The sequence below is a fragment of the Oreochromis niloticus genome, linkage group LG7, assembly GCF_001858045.2.
Source record: "Oreochromis niloticus isolate F11D_XX linkage group LG7, O_niloticus_UMD_NMBU, whole genome shotgun sequence".
Classification (NCBI taxonomy): Eukaryota; Metazoa; Chordata; class Actinopteri; order Cichliformes; family Cichlidae; genus Oreochromis; species Oreochromis niloticus.
In genome coordinates, this window is record NC_031972.2 from 3,315,458 (window position 1) to 3,332,397 (window position 16,940).

The 16,940-nt window shown below is 41.8% G+C and overlaps 1 protein-coding gene across 2 annotated transcripts in view; it reads left to right on the forward strand.

Annotated features, from left to right (window-relative positions):
- zfpm1 (zinc finger protein, FOG family member 1) overlaps positions 1-16,940 on the forward strand; it is a 107,059-nt gene that overhangs the window by 50,713 nt on the left and 39,406 nt on the right. The window contains exon 1 of one of the 2 annotated variants that reach the window (XM_019360864.2): positions 2,330-2,394. The exons of the other annotated variant lie outside the window; for it this stretch is intronic. Coding sequence (XP_019216409.1) covers positions 2,382-2,394 — 13 coding nt within the window. The 5' untranslated portion in view covers positions 2,330-2,381. Of the gene's footprint in view, positions 1-2,329; positions 2,395-16,940 lie in introns of those variants that run through there. 2 annotated transcript variants of the gene reach the window in all.

Genomic DNA, 16,940 nt, shown 5'->3' on the forward strand with positions numbered 1-16,940 from the left:
GCCTTTTTCCACAGAAGACGTTTTGATATGTAACAGGATTCGGTGGTGCTCTGCGATGGCTGCTGTTTCCCACGATGTCAGTAACATTATGAATCATTAATTCAATTTGGAGGAAAACCCACCTGACACCAGAGACCAGCCAGTGCTAATAAAGCTTTATAGGGAGAAAAATAAACCAGTATAATCAACATATTCCTCAGAGCTCAGCTGGTAATCAGCTGGTCTGTTATCACAGCACGTTAGCTGAGTCCTGTTTTACGCATTAAACACAATAAAGAAGGTTAGCATATGCGTGAGTGCATTTAACTCACACTAGTTTCTGTCATCCTCTCTGTCACGAGACATCATTGTGTGTGTGTGTGTGTGTGTGTGTGTGTGTGTGTGTGTGTGTGTGTGTGTTAATATACACCAAAACTTTCCCAATGAGTAGTAAGTTATCTGAAACCACAGTTGGACAGATACCAAGTGACCCCGAACATCTGTAATCCTGCTGAGTTACAGCTGACTAACACGGACCTTAAAGACATTTCAGACAAAGGAACAATTCTTTGTTTCAAAATAAGACATAGAAAGATCAGAACAGGCCAAGAGTGACCGAAGGTGTCAGTCTCACACCTACAGATACTGTAAATATGTGTCTGTAGTTGTTTTTAGTTGGTTCGAAATTAGTCTGGGGTGCTTTTTATTCTATCGATTGACAGTAACATTACGTCTGCAACACTAAAGTGAGGAAACCTGAAGTTGTTGTGGACTTTTAAAAAGCTGCAACACCACAAGCGTCCCTGCTAACTCACTTCTGGAAGCTGTATGTTTGTTAGTGCTTGTAAGGTTAGACAGATGAAGTGCTCTTGAATTTATTTTATGGTAATTTACGATGGCATTGGTTCATAGTCAGTCAGAAACAGTTTCATAGAGATCAAAATTAATGTAATACGATGGCTTTATAATAGGGCGGGGCCGATGAGGTGTGGTCATTTTCGCCTGTTGGTAGGTGGGCCAACAGGGCCTAAGCTTTACCTGTGTGCCCAGTTTGGCTGCTCCTGATCGTGCAGGAGGAGTTTGTGGGCGGATATGATAGTAAGATATTTACAGCGTGGTGCAAAAACACTCTGGTTTAGTCTTTATGGACATTTTCCTCCTTAATACCAGCTGTGCAGTCGGTGAATTCTTTTCTTACTCACCAGCTTGGATTTTAATGAAGCCTAACGTTGGCTTTAAAAGCACGGCTGCTTTGATTGGCCAGTCCCAATGACCTCCAATGTCATACTGAGAAACTCCAACCAACTAACCATCATTTGAGCTCTTCACGTGTTCTTGAGTGGACCGGCCAAACTCTGTATGCATTCAGACGTTCTTTAGTCACTTGTCCCAAGTCTCTTCCAGGGTCCATTGTGTTGTTCTGCAGGGGAGATGTGGATGTGACAGGCCGGGGGAAAATTTATTCAAGTCGTAACAAAAACACACACACACACGGCTAAGAGAAGATAACAAGTAAATCGCCATAATTTTATTATTTATTTCCTCTCTTATCGAGGTTTGTTTGGTTATTTATTTCTCTCTGTCTGTTGTCTTCAATGAGTTAAACAATGCAAGAAGATTACCACACTATCTCGCATTATTTCCTTTTCAAGCTGCACACGTTTTATGTACGTTTGTGCATGTAGTGCCGAGTGTGTGTTTACGGGTGTGTTTGTGTGTGCGTTTTAATTCCTCTGCTGGGGAAGAGAGGATGTGTTCATTATCGTCCTGTCCCAGCCTTGTCCCTTTAACAGTAATTGGAGCGATATTAATTGCAGCGTGGTGGCTGGTTGATGGTAGCACCATGATGCTGCACTGATACGGCCCTTCTTTCTTTCTTTCTTCTTTTTTTTTCCCTCTTCCTCTCCTCCTCACAAACTAACTGCCGGGTGAGTAAGACGGGGGAGGGAGGGGGTGAGGAGGAGGGGTTGGGTGAGAGAGTAAGGGAGAGAGATAGCCCCTCTATCAGCTCCGGAGCAGGCGCTGTCTTTATCAGGAGCACGATTGGCAAAAAGGAAACTTTGACCGGTCTGAATTTTTCTCTTATCGTCAAGCCCCCCCTCCCCTCCCCCTTCCTCCTCCTCCTCCTCCTCCTCTCCACCTCCCCTTCCTCCCTCCCTCTTTCCCTCCCTCCATCCATCCACCTTCCCTTCCTATGGTCTCTCCATCACCACTAACAATCCCGCTAGTCCCTCTCTCCTCTCCATTCTCCACCTCCTGGAGAGCGTGCATCTCCCACTCTTTTCCCTCCATCTTTTCATTGTTTCTTCTTCTTCTTTGTCTTGCATGTCACGGCCGGACTGGAGTTGCTGTCAAGCGCTGCTCCTGTTCGTATGAAACATTTGCCATGTATGTGACACGGGATGCTGAGGAGAGGTGTGTGCATGGAAATCAACAGAGGTTTAGGCATTCCACTTGTTCCACCCAGTTTTACCTTTTAGACATTCCTGGAACCGGAAGCTTTTAATCTGACACTTTAGCTGCTTTAGGCCGTTGGTCCAGACAAGACCTGGAAAGAGGGCTGTACCCTTTAAAACAGACACACACACAGACACACACACACACACACACACACACAGACACTTGTTTTCATATCTTAGTGAGGATATCTCATTGACATAATGCTTTTCCCTTACCCTAACCATCAGAAATGAATGCCTAATCCTGACCCTTACCCTAAACCTAACCATAACCTAATTGTAACCCTGACACTAAAACCACATTTTGTGGGGACCGGGATTTTGCCCCCATAAGGGCTGTTAGTCCCTACAAGCATAGTAAACTTCCAATTTTTGGTCTCCACAAAGCTATGTAAACACGCACACAGAAAACTTTTCTGTTCTGTCATTTGTCCTTCCTGTCAGCTGACCTCTGACCCCTCCCAGTTTTTCTTTAAGTCCTTTTTTGTCCCACAACATTGTGATCCTACTCTTATCTCAGTTCAGAGTGGGCCCTGTTCTTATAGCTCCACCTATAGCGCCCTGTACATACACCACAGAAATCCATAACAGTAAGTTATATATCAGTGCCAGTCTGTTACGTGTAAACTCTATGCAGTCTTGTGTCTAATTTCATTGAATATTAATCTGCTAATTATATTTGGAAGCTAAAAAAAGATGAATTCTTCTTGTCTGAAATACAGTAATTCCTAGATATGAAAATTTTAATTTCCCTTTTCACACATTCTGTGAACTAAACCTTGGGATAATAATCTCTTAATTTATTCAAACATTTTATTCAAATCAGTCTTTGTTGCGGTCATTACTATTGTTCCCACAGACCGATATTAACATAAAAAACAGAGAAAACAACAACAGAAGATTTCCATTCATCCTCCGTGTCTGCTTAGAGATAATACAGTTCATTACTGGACACAACATTTTTCACTCCACATATTTGACACAGTCTTCTCAGTGTGTAATGACTTGTTTATATGTCAATCTGAATAAATTCCTTAGTCATAGATGATAGTCAAGCCGGTTCTTTTTGTGTTTCTCTCTTTTCATTTTTAGCTGTTTTTGCCAACAGCGGCTATCAAACCGTTGGCTTTGTGGCTTCCATTGATATGAAAAAAAAAATTAAAGAGATGATAACTGGGAATGGATTAGAGGCTTCAGCAATTTGCCATTTCTTTTCGTCTTAAAACAATCAAGATGATGTCTCTGTGCGTGTGTGTTTGGGTGGGTGGGTGGTTGTGTGTGTGTGTGTGTGTGTGTGTGTGTGTGTGTGTGTGTGTCCTCAACCGTTTTGATGAGGGTGGTGGTGGCATGGTGTCTAGGAGAAGTCTAGGTGGGAACTGCTTCCTATCAGGGATGGCATGATATACTAAAGCCGCCTTTTTAATCTACAGTGTGTCCATACTGCATGATATGCAAAATAAATTATGAAGAGAAGAAAAAAACTATCATTTGAGTGACCTTGCAGGCTGGAGGGTTTGATATTTTCTCCCTCTGCTGCTTAAAATTCTTGATATGCAAATTGATGTCACAGTAATCCCTTGTCATTCGCTGGCTGGCTGGTGTTCCTCACACATTCTCACTCGCCATGCTGTGTATAAACCTATTGTCACTGGGCAAGGGGAGCATATCGCAAAAGTTTGATGTGTTATATATCCGTGGTGATGGACGAAATAACTGAAATGAACTTTAAATGTCTTTCCTGTCATAGAAACGTCATGCCGGGATCCTCCGTGTACCCGCTGGTGCCCAATAAACCGAGTGACTGTGAGCGGGGAGTCTTCCTAATACAAAGTTAATTAACAAATCAATTATTAGGAGAAAACTCATTTCAGCTATTGTGAAAGTCAACTCGTTGTTTAGTAGAGTTTATTAAAAAAACCACCTAACTGGCTAAATGGCAGAGTAATAAATTAGAAAATACATTTTTGTACCTTGAAGCGTTTTCTCCCTACGGTCAGGCTGAATTTATAATCCTGAGGCCATCAGTCTATAGCTGCAGCAAACAATCAGTTCATTGCTTTGATTGTTTTCTGAATTAAATGGTTCGTCTGTAAAAGACCAGAAAATGTGAGTCATAGTTTAACAAAGCTCAAAAATACCTGGAAATGTAAGAAAATTACAACCCGGCATATGATAAAGTTAATACTTAACCTTGCCCCCAACCACAAAGGTTCACTGTCACAGACAAAAAGAAGTTCTGTTTCCCCAGAAATGAGAAGCTGGATCTGAGGAATTTGTCTGGAAATAAAATTTCAGGTTGGCCGACTCATTTTTCTGCACCATATTTGAGGCAGCCAAGGCTGGTGGCTTTATGTTTTTGGCTTTACACTGTCCCCTCCCATTCATGTGAGCACAGTATCTCAGGAATGTCTCTGATTATTTTTTCTCCTAAATGTGTTCACTTAGGCTCAAGGATGAAATGATTAGATCTGGTGGTCAAAGGTCACTTTGACTGTACCTCCTTAAAAAATGAGTACAGAGAATGCGTGTGCATTCACACAGATATCTAAAAGGTCTGAAAGGTTAACAGGATCCAGTAATGACATTTTGTATCCAATGATATAGCGAAGCAGAGCAAGACATGATGCAAATTATAACTTTAACGTACAGTAAAGTACTGGCAGCTACATTTGCCAGTGTGAACTGTTATAGTGTATCTACTAAAAGCCACAACAGCAGCTTCTGCAGTAAGAAATGTTGAATTACTCGTCGTAAAGAAAAAGATAAACACTGCCAGGTGGTAGCATTATTCTGCTACTCTAATCTCCTGTTGATTACTGCAGATTTATACCATAAAACCACCTTTCCTTATGCGTGTTTCACCATGAAGGTACACTGTTAAAAAAAAATCCTAAAAAAACAGTAATATTCCGGCAGCTGGGGCGCAAAATAATACCAGAAAATTACAGAAAATAACTTTCTCGTAAAAATACGGTTATTTTCAGTAATGACAATACAGTTTGTTGCCCTAATTTTACTGGGATTTTGACTTTTTCAAGTGCTTTTAAACATTAAATTAGGAACATGTTAATGTGATTAAACAATGAAATTACCTATAAACAAGGTCAATGAATGTGGCAATATGAATAATAATACTTAAATGTACAGAAATACACAGTTAACAGTTGGTTTAAATAATAATAATGGATTGCATTTATATAGTGCTTATCTAGGCACCCAAAGCGCTGTACAATACCACTATTCATCCACTCTCACATTCACACACTGGTGGAGGCAGCTACAGCTGTAGCCCCAGCTGCCCTGGGACAGACTGACAGAGGCGAGGCTGCCATATCGCACCATCGCCCCCTCTGGCCGTCACCAGTAGGCGGTAGGTGAAGCGTCTTGCCCAAGGACACAACGACCGAGAGTGTCCGAGCCGGGGCTCGAACCGGCAACCTGCTGATTACAAGACGAACTGCCAACTCTTGAGCCACGATCGCCTTAAATAGTTGATGTAAAAAAAAGTTTATAAGAATCATTTTATATATTTTTCCATAGTGTTACATTTGAATTTAACAGTTCAATCTTTCAAATAACGGACAAATATTTATGAAATCATGATACATTTGTGAATGTATTTTAACAATCTAAATATGCATATGTACAGACAAATACATTTAAAAACAAGAAAATTATGTTTTATTACATTTACAGTGATTTTATGTTATTTTACATTCGAAATGTGAAATCACAGTCTATTTATGTAAATTTAATGATATTCTAGGAAAACTGTACAAAACTGTAAAATACACAGTACAGTACTTTTATATTACAATTTTTTTTTACAGTGTAGTTCACTTTTCATCTTCACCGCCATGACAATTCAGGCAAGTGCTTACCTGCTTGCCCAGCTTTAATGCCTGCTCCGCACATTTACGGGAATGCTGCTGTTTTTTCACAATCACCCTAAAGATGAGTGCTTGTCACAGGTGATTGGTAGGTACAAGACTCTCAGTCCTCATGCTGGCTAAACAATTTAACAAACCACATCACCAATCCACAGCAGGCGAGTCGAAGTAACAATCACAGCACTCAGGTTTATGTACATCTTTCCGACACAGACAGCTGTGAGATGGTGCAGTAGCTCAGTGTCAGTATTTATTTTGTTATAGTAGAGGCTGTTTCCACTAGAACGATCAGTATTACAATTATGCAGCTGTAAGGCCAAAACAATCCTTAACCACATGAATCAGAGAAATTTAAAAAGAATTTTAAATCTCCATCACAAGCCGTGATGTGATCTGAAAACCTCCAGCCAAAATGTTTCTTCATCCAATCAACGCTCTTAAGACCGGATAAGAGGCTGGTTGTGACGAGTTGGTGACTCTTAGTGAAGCGACAAACATGAAAGAAAGCTGCCATTGCGGTTGCACCAGCCCCACTCTCATTGATGAATGTGCCATAGATTAAAAATGGACTGTGTTTTAATATCAGGGATAAAAAGCCGACCCTTGTTCAGAGACCTCTGGGACGGAGAAGATAATTGACCTCCACTGTGAGGTCTTGTAAATAAAAAGCACATTCACGAGTTATTTACTTACGTTTCATCAATTCTAAGCTTTTCGGTTCAATTTGAAAAGCGTGTAGCAAATTGCATTTTCTGTATTGCTTCCGAGCCTCTTCAAGTTTGCAGCACAGATTATAAAGAAGGTCCCCTCACCCTCTGACATCTTGTCTACTCCAGAGGCTCTGAGAAGCCAGCTGAGCGAGGCGAGTGCTTTCCTGCTTGCCCAGCACTCCTCGTTCCTTATCCTTCTCTGCAGAGTTATGTAAATTACCTCCAATAAAGCATTATAATGGCAGGCGTAATAATGGTTATTATTATTTACCAGGCACTGTGTGTGGCTGCATGCGTGTGTCTGTGCGTGTAGTGTGGATGGGTGTTGGGTTATCAAGCAGTAGTTAATTATAATGGAGCATGAAGGCGCACTATATGCATATTATCACTGCTGAGAGTCTAATTTATTTGGGCTGAGAAACGAGAGATGTTGGTGGTGTCACATTTGCATACTGAGCATGGCAGCACCCCCACCCCCCCTCCACCCCACGCCCACAGGCCCACCCCTCCCTGAAAATCACCGCAGCACAAGGTGCTCCCTCATCACTTTGTCCACATGTGATAAGACCTTTGTTTCTCAGTTTGATCCATCTAGTCATGGATGGCTGAATGCAGCAACTGCAGGATAAGATGTTTGTGTAAAAGCTTCCACTTTTCTGCTCTGCTACAGGTTTGCTCGTCTCTTTGTGGAGCTATTTATACAAATCCCGGACCTCTGAATCTGATATCTATAGACTGTCATCAGGAATGCAGTACAGCAGCCTGCAGTGTCCTGTCCACATTATTATTTCAGTATCAAAATGACCAGAAATACATAAATCAATCACTTAATAATTCAGTCTTTATGCGCAAAAACGTGTTCAAACTGAATTTAGACATGAATTAAATTAATTAATCTGCTTATGTATGTATTTACCTTCATACTGGCACTTCAAATGTGCTAGTATGAAATAGTATCAAATGTGAGGCAAGCGCAAAGCAGAAATTATATGAAACTGAATATATATAATTACATAAATACATCTGGTAACCAGTATATTAATAATTAAAAATGGAAACATCCATAAAAGCAAAAGCAAAGAAATGAATACAAAAGCAAACGTACCCTGAGCTAATGTCACAATTGAATTAAATGATACTTCACACACGTCACATTAAAAACCTGTTTATGGTGATAAGAGTAGAAACACCACAAAAACAAAACACACAGCTGACAGTGTCCAGCTGATTCCCCACAGCTTACATTCATGCTTTTACAGTAGCTACACCGTAAAATAACACCGGCATATGTAGCTGCCAGCACTTTACTGTAATTTAACAGGGAAACTTTCTCCAGTGTGCAGCTTAAGTCATTAACAGAATTTCAGAATTGCCTCCACCAGCCAGTGAAGTTGCAGTTCATATCTCGTCTCGTCTTGTCTTGCAGCTGTATTTTTTTAATCCCTTTTCGGTGCATTTAAAGGAATGTGAAATTATTCGAGTTCAAATTATTTTGAATTTATTTTCAGTAGTTTCCTTATCAAATATCTGTGCAGGTAAAACTTTGATTCTAAGACACTCCTCGCATTTTGGTACAGTGTGTTTTGCTGCACACGTTCTACGTTCTACTTAAATGTGTGAATGTGTGCATCTCCCTTTGCGCTATCTGTTATCTGGTCTACCAGGAGCATAGACGGTTAACTCCCAGTGTCAAAGACGAGATATCATCTCCAACACTCGTTGAGGTTAAAGGGGGTGAAAGGGATGGAGGGATGAAGGGTTAGAATAGGCTCAAGGAAGAAGGAAATAGGGCGGCGTGAAGAAAGGAAAGAATTAATACGGGGACAGGTGAGAAGAAAGAGAGGGAGGGAGGTTTAAGACGGAGCGAGTTAGAATATAGAAGTACATTATTCAGTTTAGAGTGCAGAGATAACTAATGAAGGGTGAAAGAGGGGTTAAGGTTTAAGGATCAATGAGAGCGAGAGATGGGGGGTGAGAGATTTTAAGAGGTGAAATTCAGATAGTGAAATTAGAGGTGAGAACCAGGAAAGCGAGTGAGGTTAAGAGATAGAGGGAAGACAGAGAGATAATATGAAGAAATGACAGTCAGCCAATCCTGTTGGCTCTGGGTTGAAATACAGTTTGTAGCCATGCTAGAGGCTTGGCTTTAGGGATGACGGTGTCTGCCTGTGGTGGAGTAAGTCTACCATTTTGAAATATCTCAACAACCGTTTGATGGGTTGCTAATTTATTCATGCCCTCCGACTGACTCTAGCTTTCCTCGAGCTCCAAAAAGAGTCAGACTTTGTCGGCGTTGTGGCCACTTATTCCGTTTTTTCTTATTTTCTGTTATATATCCTGTGCATATTTAACATGGCCAGCGCTTTGATTTATGGCTGTGAAAAACACAAACCCCATCCATCTGCTGATCGAACCCCCTGTTTGCAAGAGGCAGCCAATCAGAAGACAGGTGGCTAAAAGGAAGCACAGCCTTAAAGGCGGTGGAGCTAAAACAGCTTGCTTCAGACAGTGCATGAACTCAGGAGCTTCACCGAGATCCAGTATAAGATAAGTGAGGATTACGTTTAACATGAATCATCCAAAGCGGCTTTAGTTAAGTCCAAGAATTAAAATACGAAGCTGAAAATGAGCACAACAAGTCTCCTTTAACGACCGTCTGATCGATTGTGGCCAACTCTGACCATCAGCTGAAAATATTTCAACTCAACATGATGCCTCTGATGTCCTGTAAAATCAAAGCTTCATCAGCTTCACTCACCAAACTTTTAGGATTTCTCAATAAGTTCTGAAACTTTTAAGGAAGTAGCCTAGTTAGGATTATGTCTGCTAGGGGCCATATGTTTGCGGTTTGCATAATGGTCGTGAAAGACTCCAGCAACTGTCTTTACAGTGGCTTGCAAAAGTATTCGCAGTTTTCAGATCTTGCCACAGATTGTCGATTGGATTTAGACACCAGACAGGTCGGGGATAAAGTTATTGAGAAATTAAAGCAGGTTTAGGCTACAAAAAGATTTCCCAAGCCTTGAACATCCCACGGAGCACTGTTCAAGCGACCATTCAGAAATGGAAGGAGTATGGCACAACTGTAAACCTACCAAGACAAGGCCGTCCACCTAAACTCACAGGCCGAACAAGGAGAGCGCTGATCAGAAATGCAGCCAAGAGGCCCATGGTGACTCTGGACGAGCTGCAGAGATCTACAGCTCAGGTGGGGGAATCTGTCCATAGGACAACTATTAGTCGTGCACTGCACAGAGTTGGCCTTTATGGAAGAGTGGCAAGAAGAAAGCCATTGTTAACAGAAAACCATAAGAAGTCCCGTTTGCAGTTTGCCACAAGCCATGTGGGGGACACAGCAAACATGTGGAAGAAGGTGCTCTGGTCAGATGAGACCAAAATGGAACTTTTTGGCCAAAATGCAAAACGATATGTGTGGTGGAAAACTAACACTGCACATCACTCTGAACACACCATCCCCACTGTCAAATATGGTGGTGGCAGCATCATGCTCTGGGGGTGCTTCTCTTCAGCAGGGACAGGGAAGCTGGTCAGAGTTGATGGGAAGATGGATGGAGCCAAATACAGGGCAATCTTGGAAGAAAACCTCTTGGAGTCTGCAAAAGACTTGAGACGGGGGCGGAGGTTCACCTTCCAGCAGGACAACGACCCTAAACATAAAGCCAGGGCAACAATGGAATGGTTTAAAACAAAACATATCCATGTGTTAGAATGGCCCAGTCAAAGTCCAGATCTAAATCCAATCGAGAATCTGTGGCAAGATCTGAAAACTGCTGTTCACAAACGCTGTCCATCTAATCTGACTGAGCTGGAGCTGTTTTGCAAAGAAGAATGGGCAAGGATTTCAGTCTGTAGATGTGCAAAGCTGGTAGAGACATACCCTAAAAGACTGGCAGCTGTAACTGCAGCAAAAGGTGGTTCTACAAAGTATTGACTCAGGGGGCTGAATAATTACGCACACCCCACTTTGCAGTTATTTATTTGTAAAACATGTTTGGAATCATGTATGATTTTCGTTCCACTTCTCACGTGTGCACCACTTTGTATTGGTCTTTCACCTGGAATTCCAATAACATTGATTCATGTTTGTGGCTGTAATGTGACAAAATGTGGGAAAGTTCAAGGGGGCCGAATACTTTTGCAAGCCACTGTATGTGAGTAACATAAGGCAAAACCTCACTGCTTGTTTTGGACAGTCTGAGTTGTGTTCAGAGGCTAAACGTTGCAGTGGAATTGGGATGCCACTGGCTGTTAAAATTATTCACGACTGGCGCCTCATTTTCAGCCGTTGAATTACAGAGTATTGTTCACCGATCAGCTGCGGGTGCAGGTAAAACGTGGCTGACCTGTGCCCATTTATCCCTCACTTCATACATACTGTACTCTCACTCCGTCTGCTCCCTAACCTTCCTCCATATCTGCAGCCAGCAGACTCCCATGTCTCTCAGGAGGAGGGTGTCCCTGCAAGCTCACTGTCAGTTTCACCTGTCAGTCACTCTGCTTTAGAGTGATGATTTGGTTGTCATGTGTCCACCGGGCATGTCTTGTCAGCGAGTTTGATTCCCCTCAGAGTACAGAAAGGAGCCCGGTGGAAGCTTGTTTTGTACAAACCCAATAAAACAAACATAAAAAAAAGCAAATATTTCAAGGAATATTTTTACATTAACCTTTTTACATCCACCAGGTTACTGGTAGGTTAATGGTTCGGTTGGATTTTTGCTACATGCTAAATGAGTGTGGCTTCTGAAACTGGTAGATGTTACCTTTCAAGTCAAGACTCTTCCATCCATCCATCCTCCCTCCTCTGCTTATCCACTTCAGGCTCCTAAGACTAACTGCATGTTTTTGGATTTTGGGACATGGACACAGGGAGAGCATACCTGGGATATTAAACGGTTAAATAAAGGCCAATCAGATTTGGACGTCGGACACTTGAAACGTTACACTTGCTGCTCCTGCGTGGCTTCATTGCAGACTTAATATATGTCAGACTAACGAGAGTTCAGTGCAGCTGAAAATTACTTTATCCTGTTAGTTGTTTGTTTAGTCCAGCTGTTTGGGGTTTTTTTAGGATAATCGAGAACTGATTTGAGTTTGAAATGTCTTAAATTTTACTCATTATCATTATCTCCTTAGAAAAGAGAAAAAATAAACAGACAAATGTAAACTCTCTACTACTGTGTTGAGTTGGGTCTGGTTAATGTACCGTTTAAAAAAGCCCTCAGTTCTCTGTAATGCCACCGATTATAGCGCTGTCTATTTTTTAATGATTAAAGAAATAGACAATGATTTCCCCATCCTGACACGCTGAAATGCTGCACTGTGCACTGTTGGAGAAGGTGTATCATTATGTATCATGAATACATCCAGTTTGGGGACTTTTAGGCTACTGTAACACAAAGTAGTTCCCACTCTTACGTTCGTGAGGTCAAAACTCAACCGGAAAACTCGTTTGCAGTGAAAAGTTGTATTTTGTAAACTTGGGAGTCGACGCTCATGAACCAGCAGCAGGCTCTGCCCTCGTTTCAATCACCCACTCCTGATCTACACCACATATTCTAACTGACACACACACTCTGTCACACTCTCCTCTCCCATCTCCTTTCTCCAGCCTGCCTGCGATGTGTCTCTCCCCTCCTCCATTCCTGATGATTGATAGGCACGAGGCCCTAATCTAGAGGAACATTTCTCTGTGCTGTCCGGCTTGCTATCAGCCCAGCAGTTCTCCGTGCACCCAATGTGTGAGCCCACGGCAGGCCTGCCTGGTGCTCGTGGCTGGGACAGGATGTTGGCACGCTTGATTACCTGCCTATCAGATGCTTGGCCTCTTCTGCAGCCACCACACTACAATCTGCATACTTTCCTCTCACACAAAAATACACTCAGGCACATGATTGTGTTTAATGCACCAGGGCGCTCAATTGCCTCCATCCATGCCCATTTAGAACGGGGACAGCTACACTGCTTCAACCTCCGGTGGATACAGTTGGAACTCGGAGTAAAGTTCAAGACTTCCAAACTGTTTCACTGTAGTAAACTTGACATAAAGGCTGATAACACTGTAACTGCACGTTCACCTGCCGTCGCTGGGTGAATATTCTGCCAGCCTTTTGAGCTATCTGTGGAGCGTCCGGGTAGGCGGCTCAGTGCCCGTAATAAACAGATAAACACAGATAAACAGATATAAGAGAACATATGTTATCACAAGAGATATTAAAACTGTAATAAATGGGATGTATAAATGCAATACTGATGGCTGACTAATAAATATTATAAGATGGCTTTTAAATGATATTTTCATGCAATGCAAACCACAGAAATCTATCCAAATCTACAGAAAAATTTTGTAATTTTTCTTTAATAATTTCAGTCATTTCATGGTACACACCGGCCCTAATGTTCTGACCACTAGCATGTCAAAGGTATAACACTGATCATCTTATTATCACCTTCATGTGGATGTTGCTCTGTCATGTTTTTCAAATTCAAGCATTGCTGCAGATCTTCTTTCAGGCATAGGATGAACCGAAGGGTCGGGTCGAGATCCCGAATAAGAATTAAAGGCCAAAAATGGGCTGATGCTCAAACATTATTCACTAATACTTCATAGGAACCATGCCAGAGCGATCCATCATACTAGTAAAAACAAAAACAAATGTCAAGGCTCATGAGGGTTTTCCCCCCACTTTTTTTTTTGTTCTGCTCCACTGAGGCTGTAGCGTCATGTAAAAAAGAAGCATGGAGAGGAAAATCCCCGACACACTCGTCCTCTGCCTTCTGCTCATTTTCCCCATCCTTGCAATATCTCTCTCTTATCATGTCCTGTCTCTCTCTCTCTCTCTCTGTCTCCTCTGCAGTATCTCTCGCTCACCAGTTTCCTTCCTTTATTAGACAACAATCACTTGTTTTTCCAAGCAAGCGGTTTAGGGCGACCACTGCAACAACAGAAGCTAACCATATGGAAGAATATACGTATATAACTTTGTATATTTTCAACATTTAATAGCAGCATAATTTGCCCCACCCCATCTACATCTACATCATACTGGCCATAATTACTTTTTAAAATGAAAGTAAAACAAATATTGTACAGCTAAAACATGTTGGAATACAGCAACGGAGCAGGAAGAATTCTGTAAAGGAAATAAACTGCTTTCTGTCTCGGCTACCTTTTATTGCTTTAAAGTGACGTGGTTTTCTTGAATACGTCCAGCAGCAGGAATATAAAGTCAAGATTATGTAGGTCAGGCCAGAAATAAAAGAATCATAAAATCTTCTCACTCTCTGTGTCCAGGCTTCCTTTTCAGCCATTAAACACATATATTGCAGGAAGATGCTGTGGCAAACAGTATTTGTGTACTCAGTGAATCAGTGTTTTACATCCCTTCTCATGTTCCCTCTGTTTGTTCACTTCACTCAGCTGCTCTCCTGCTCCGTTTAATTGGCGAACCTCTAAACGACCCCGAGTGCGTCGAGCTGGTCTATCACTCTTTAACTTTTACTCGTCTCCTCTGCGCGGCCCGCGCTGCCGATACCGGCCTGATTGAAATGTCCTTTTTTGCAGGAGCCAGAAGGAGTTGTTAAAGCAGACATGAATTAATGATTGAATTAATTATCGGAGTCACATACCGTACAATTAATTTTGTGGCTTTGCCTCAGTCTTTTTTCCTCTCCCCATCTGTGCATAGAGAATGTCAAGAAACATTTTCTAATTAATTTATGTGTGATTATCAGGGGTAGTTTCTGGAAGGTCTCCACTTTCAATTTGTGACAGGCTGCAACAGAGAGAGGGAGACGGCTGGGAGAGAATGAGGTGGGAGTGAATAAGGGACAGCTATACTCGTGGAGTATGTGCCCTGACACACACACACACACACACACACACACACACACACACACACACACACTCTTAGAATTGAGGGTTTTTTTCCTCCACATTACGGTTCTGTTTTAAAATTACTTCCAAGATGTCAGTCTTTCTCATTGAGTCGTGACTCTCCAGTCGGTGTTTTGCTGTGGAGCAAATTGAATCATCTAACTAGTAATTTGACAAATCTCTCTCTGTCTTTCCAATTGATTTTAGCTGATGCCATTCATCCAATCCAACTTGTCAGTTTGAGGTTAGTTAGTTCATATATACTGGTTAAAAATTGTCCCCTGCGTTTCTTCCACAGTGGCGTTAAACTGTGTTTTTGACAGTTTCAGATTCAGAGCAGAGACATGTGCACGTACCTATGTGGCTCCTTTCAGTGGCACACAGCCATTCTTAATTGAAATATTAAATGACTCTGTAATAAATCTGCACATATTTTATTTGATAAGTACTTGGTGAAAAGTAGCTGATCAATAAAGCAGCTACTTTTGAACTCTAACATGATGGTCTTGGAAATCCAACGACAGTCATCCCTGTTCTGCTCTGCAGCCTCAATGAGCCACCAGCTGTCGTCCACAGTGGCTTTAATTTTGTTGCTTTTGGCTTTAGTTTCCTGAGCAAAGAGCTTCAGTCACTCACTCGTGTTGTGTTTAGATGTGAAATCTTTTATTATATTTGCTACTTTTTTTTTCTTTTTCTTTGAGAAAATTGCAACCCAGTCTGCCCATTCTGCAAATAACCCCAAAAACATGGGTTACCCTGTCCCTCTATGAGCGGTGCACACAATTTATTTTAAAAAAGAGACACAAATAGAACTGAAGATGATGACCCTATGGATGGAGACTCTTGCGTCTCCTGTGAGCATTAGCAGACTAGCAGCAGCATCGAGTGCTCTGTGTGTCCACACGTTGAGGGCTTAAAACATGTCATTGAAGGCAAAACAGTACCTGACGTTTTAAAATACACATCACATATCCAAGGTGCAAACCTGGCATGCAGACAATACGGACAAACGAACAGGCTTTTTTAGATTTGATTTCTCCAAATCAAAACAATAAATTATGAGCCGCATTGATGCTTCATCTGTTTTAATCACACTTGTAACAGGCGGCGTCTCGCAGCGCTCAGCAGCCTTTGAAAAATGATGGTGGATTTCACTTCAATAACAGGAACGGGCCAGCCGGGCTGCAGCGAACGCCTCCGTATGCTTTGACTCTCCATTTAAAATGAGCCGTGCTCGTTAGAAAGAGCCCTGCATGATCAACACAGAGAGTCGTGGGTAAAAAGAGAGGGCAGTGTTTTCCCAGCAGTTCACCGGGCCACTGGGGACCCCTGTGGTTAACCACACTACCAGCCGTGTACGGCCATGCATGAGTTCATAAACATAAAATGGGTGTATCATATCATCAAGATATCATGTGTGTCGAAGCAACTTTCGACCTCAGGGTGACATTTGAATAAAGTTTGTTATCATTTCAGAATCTTAAAGGGAACCTGTTCTGCCGTCTCTCCTTTTCTGTTGCTCGTACTGAATCGGACTCAGCTTTACTGTCATTCCACCATCGACATGATATAAATGAAACACAGATTCCTTAAGTCCCGGTCAAAATTAAAATTTCAAATAACGAGTTCAGCGCATATAAAACGAAACCTCACGAGGCAAAAGCTCAGGATCCAAACACTTTGTTTCAGACAGTTTTTTTCTACTCTTGCAACTGTATGATGCCAAAGAGTGGATAATGCTGATACTGTGATGTCAGCCACACAACTCAAAAGCCCCACCCACCTTCTGTTTGTAGATTAAGCATAAAAATACTCAAGGTATGGGAAAGTAGAGCTTTACACACCATATTCGCACACCAGATCGTAAGGGTGACAAGCTTCACCTAAAGGTAAAGCTGCTGATTTTAGAGTTACACACTTATCTCACTATTTGAGGTTGCTTATTTTTAGCTACTTGCATAAGCACACGCAGAAGGAGATCATCTTGCAGCCGAGTATTTCAGAATCA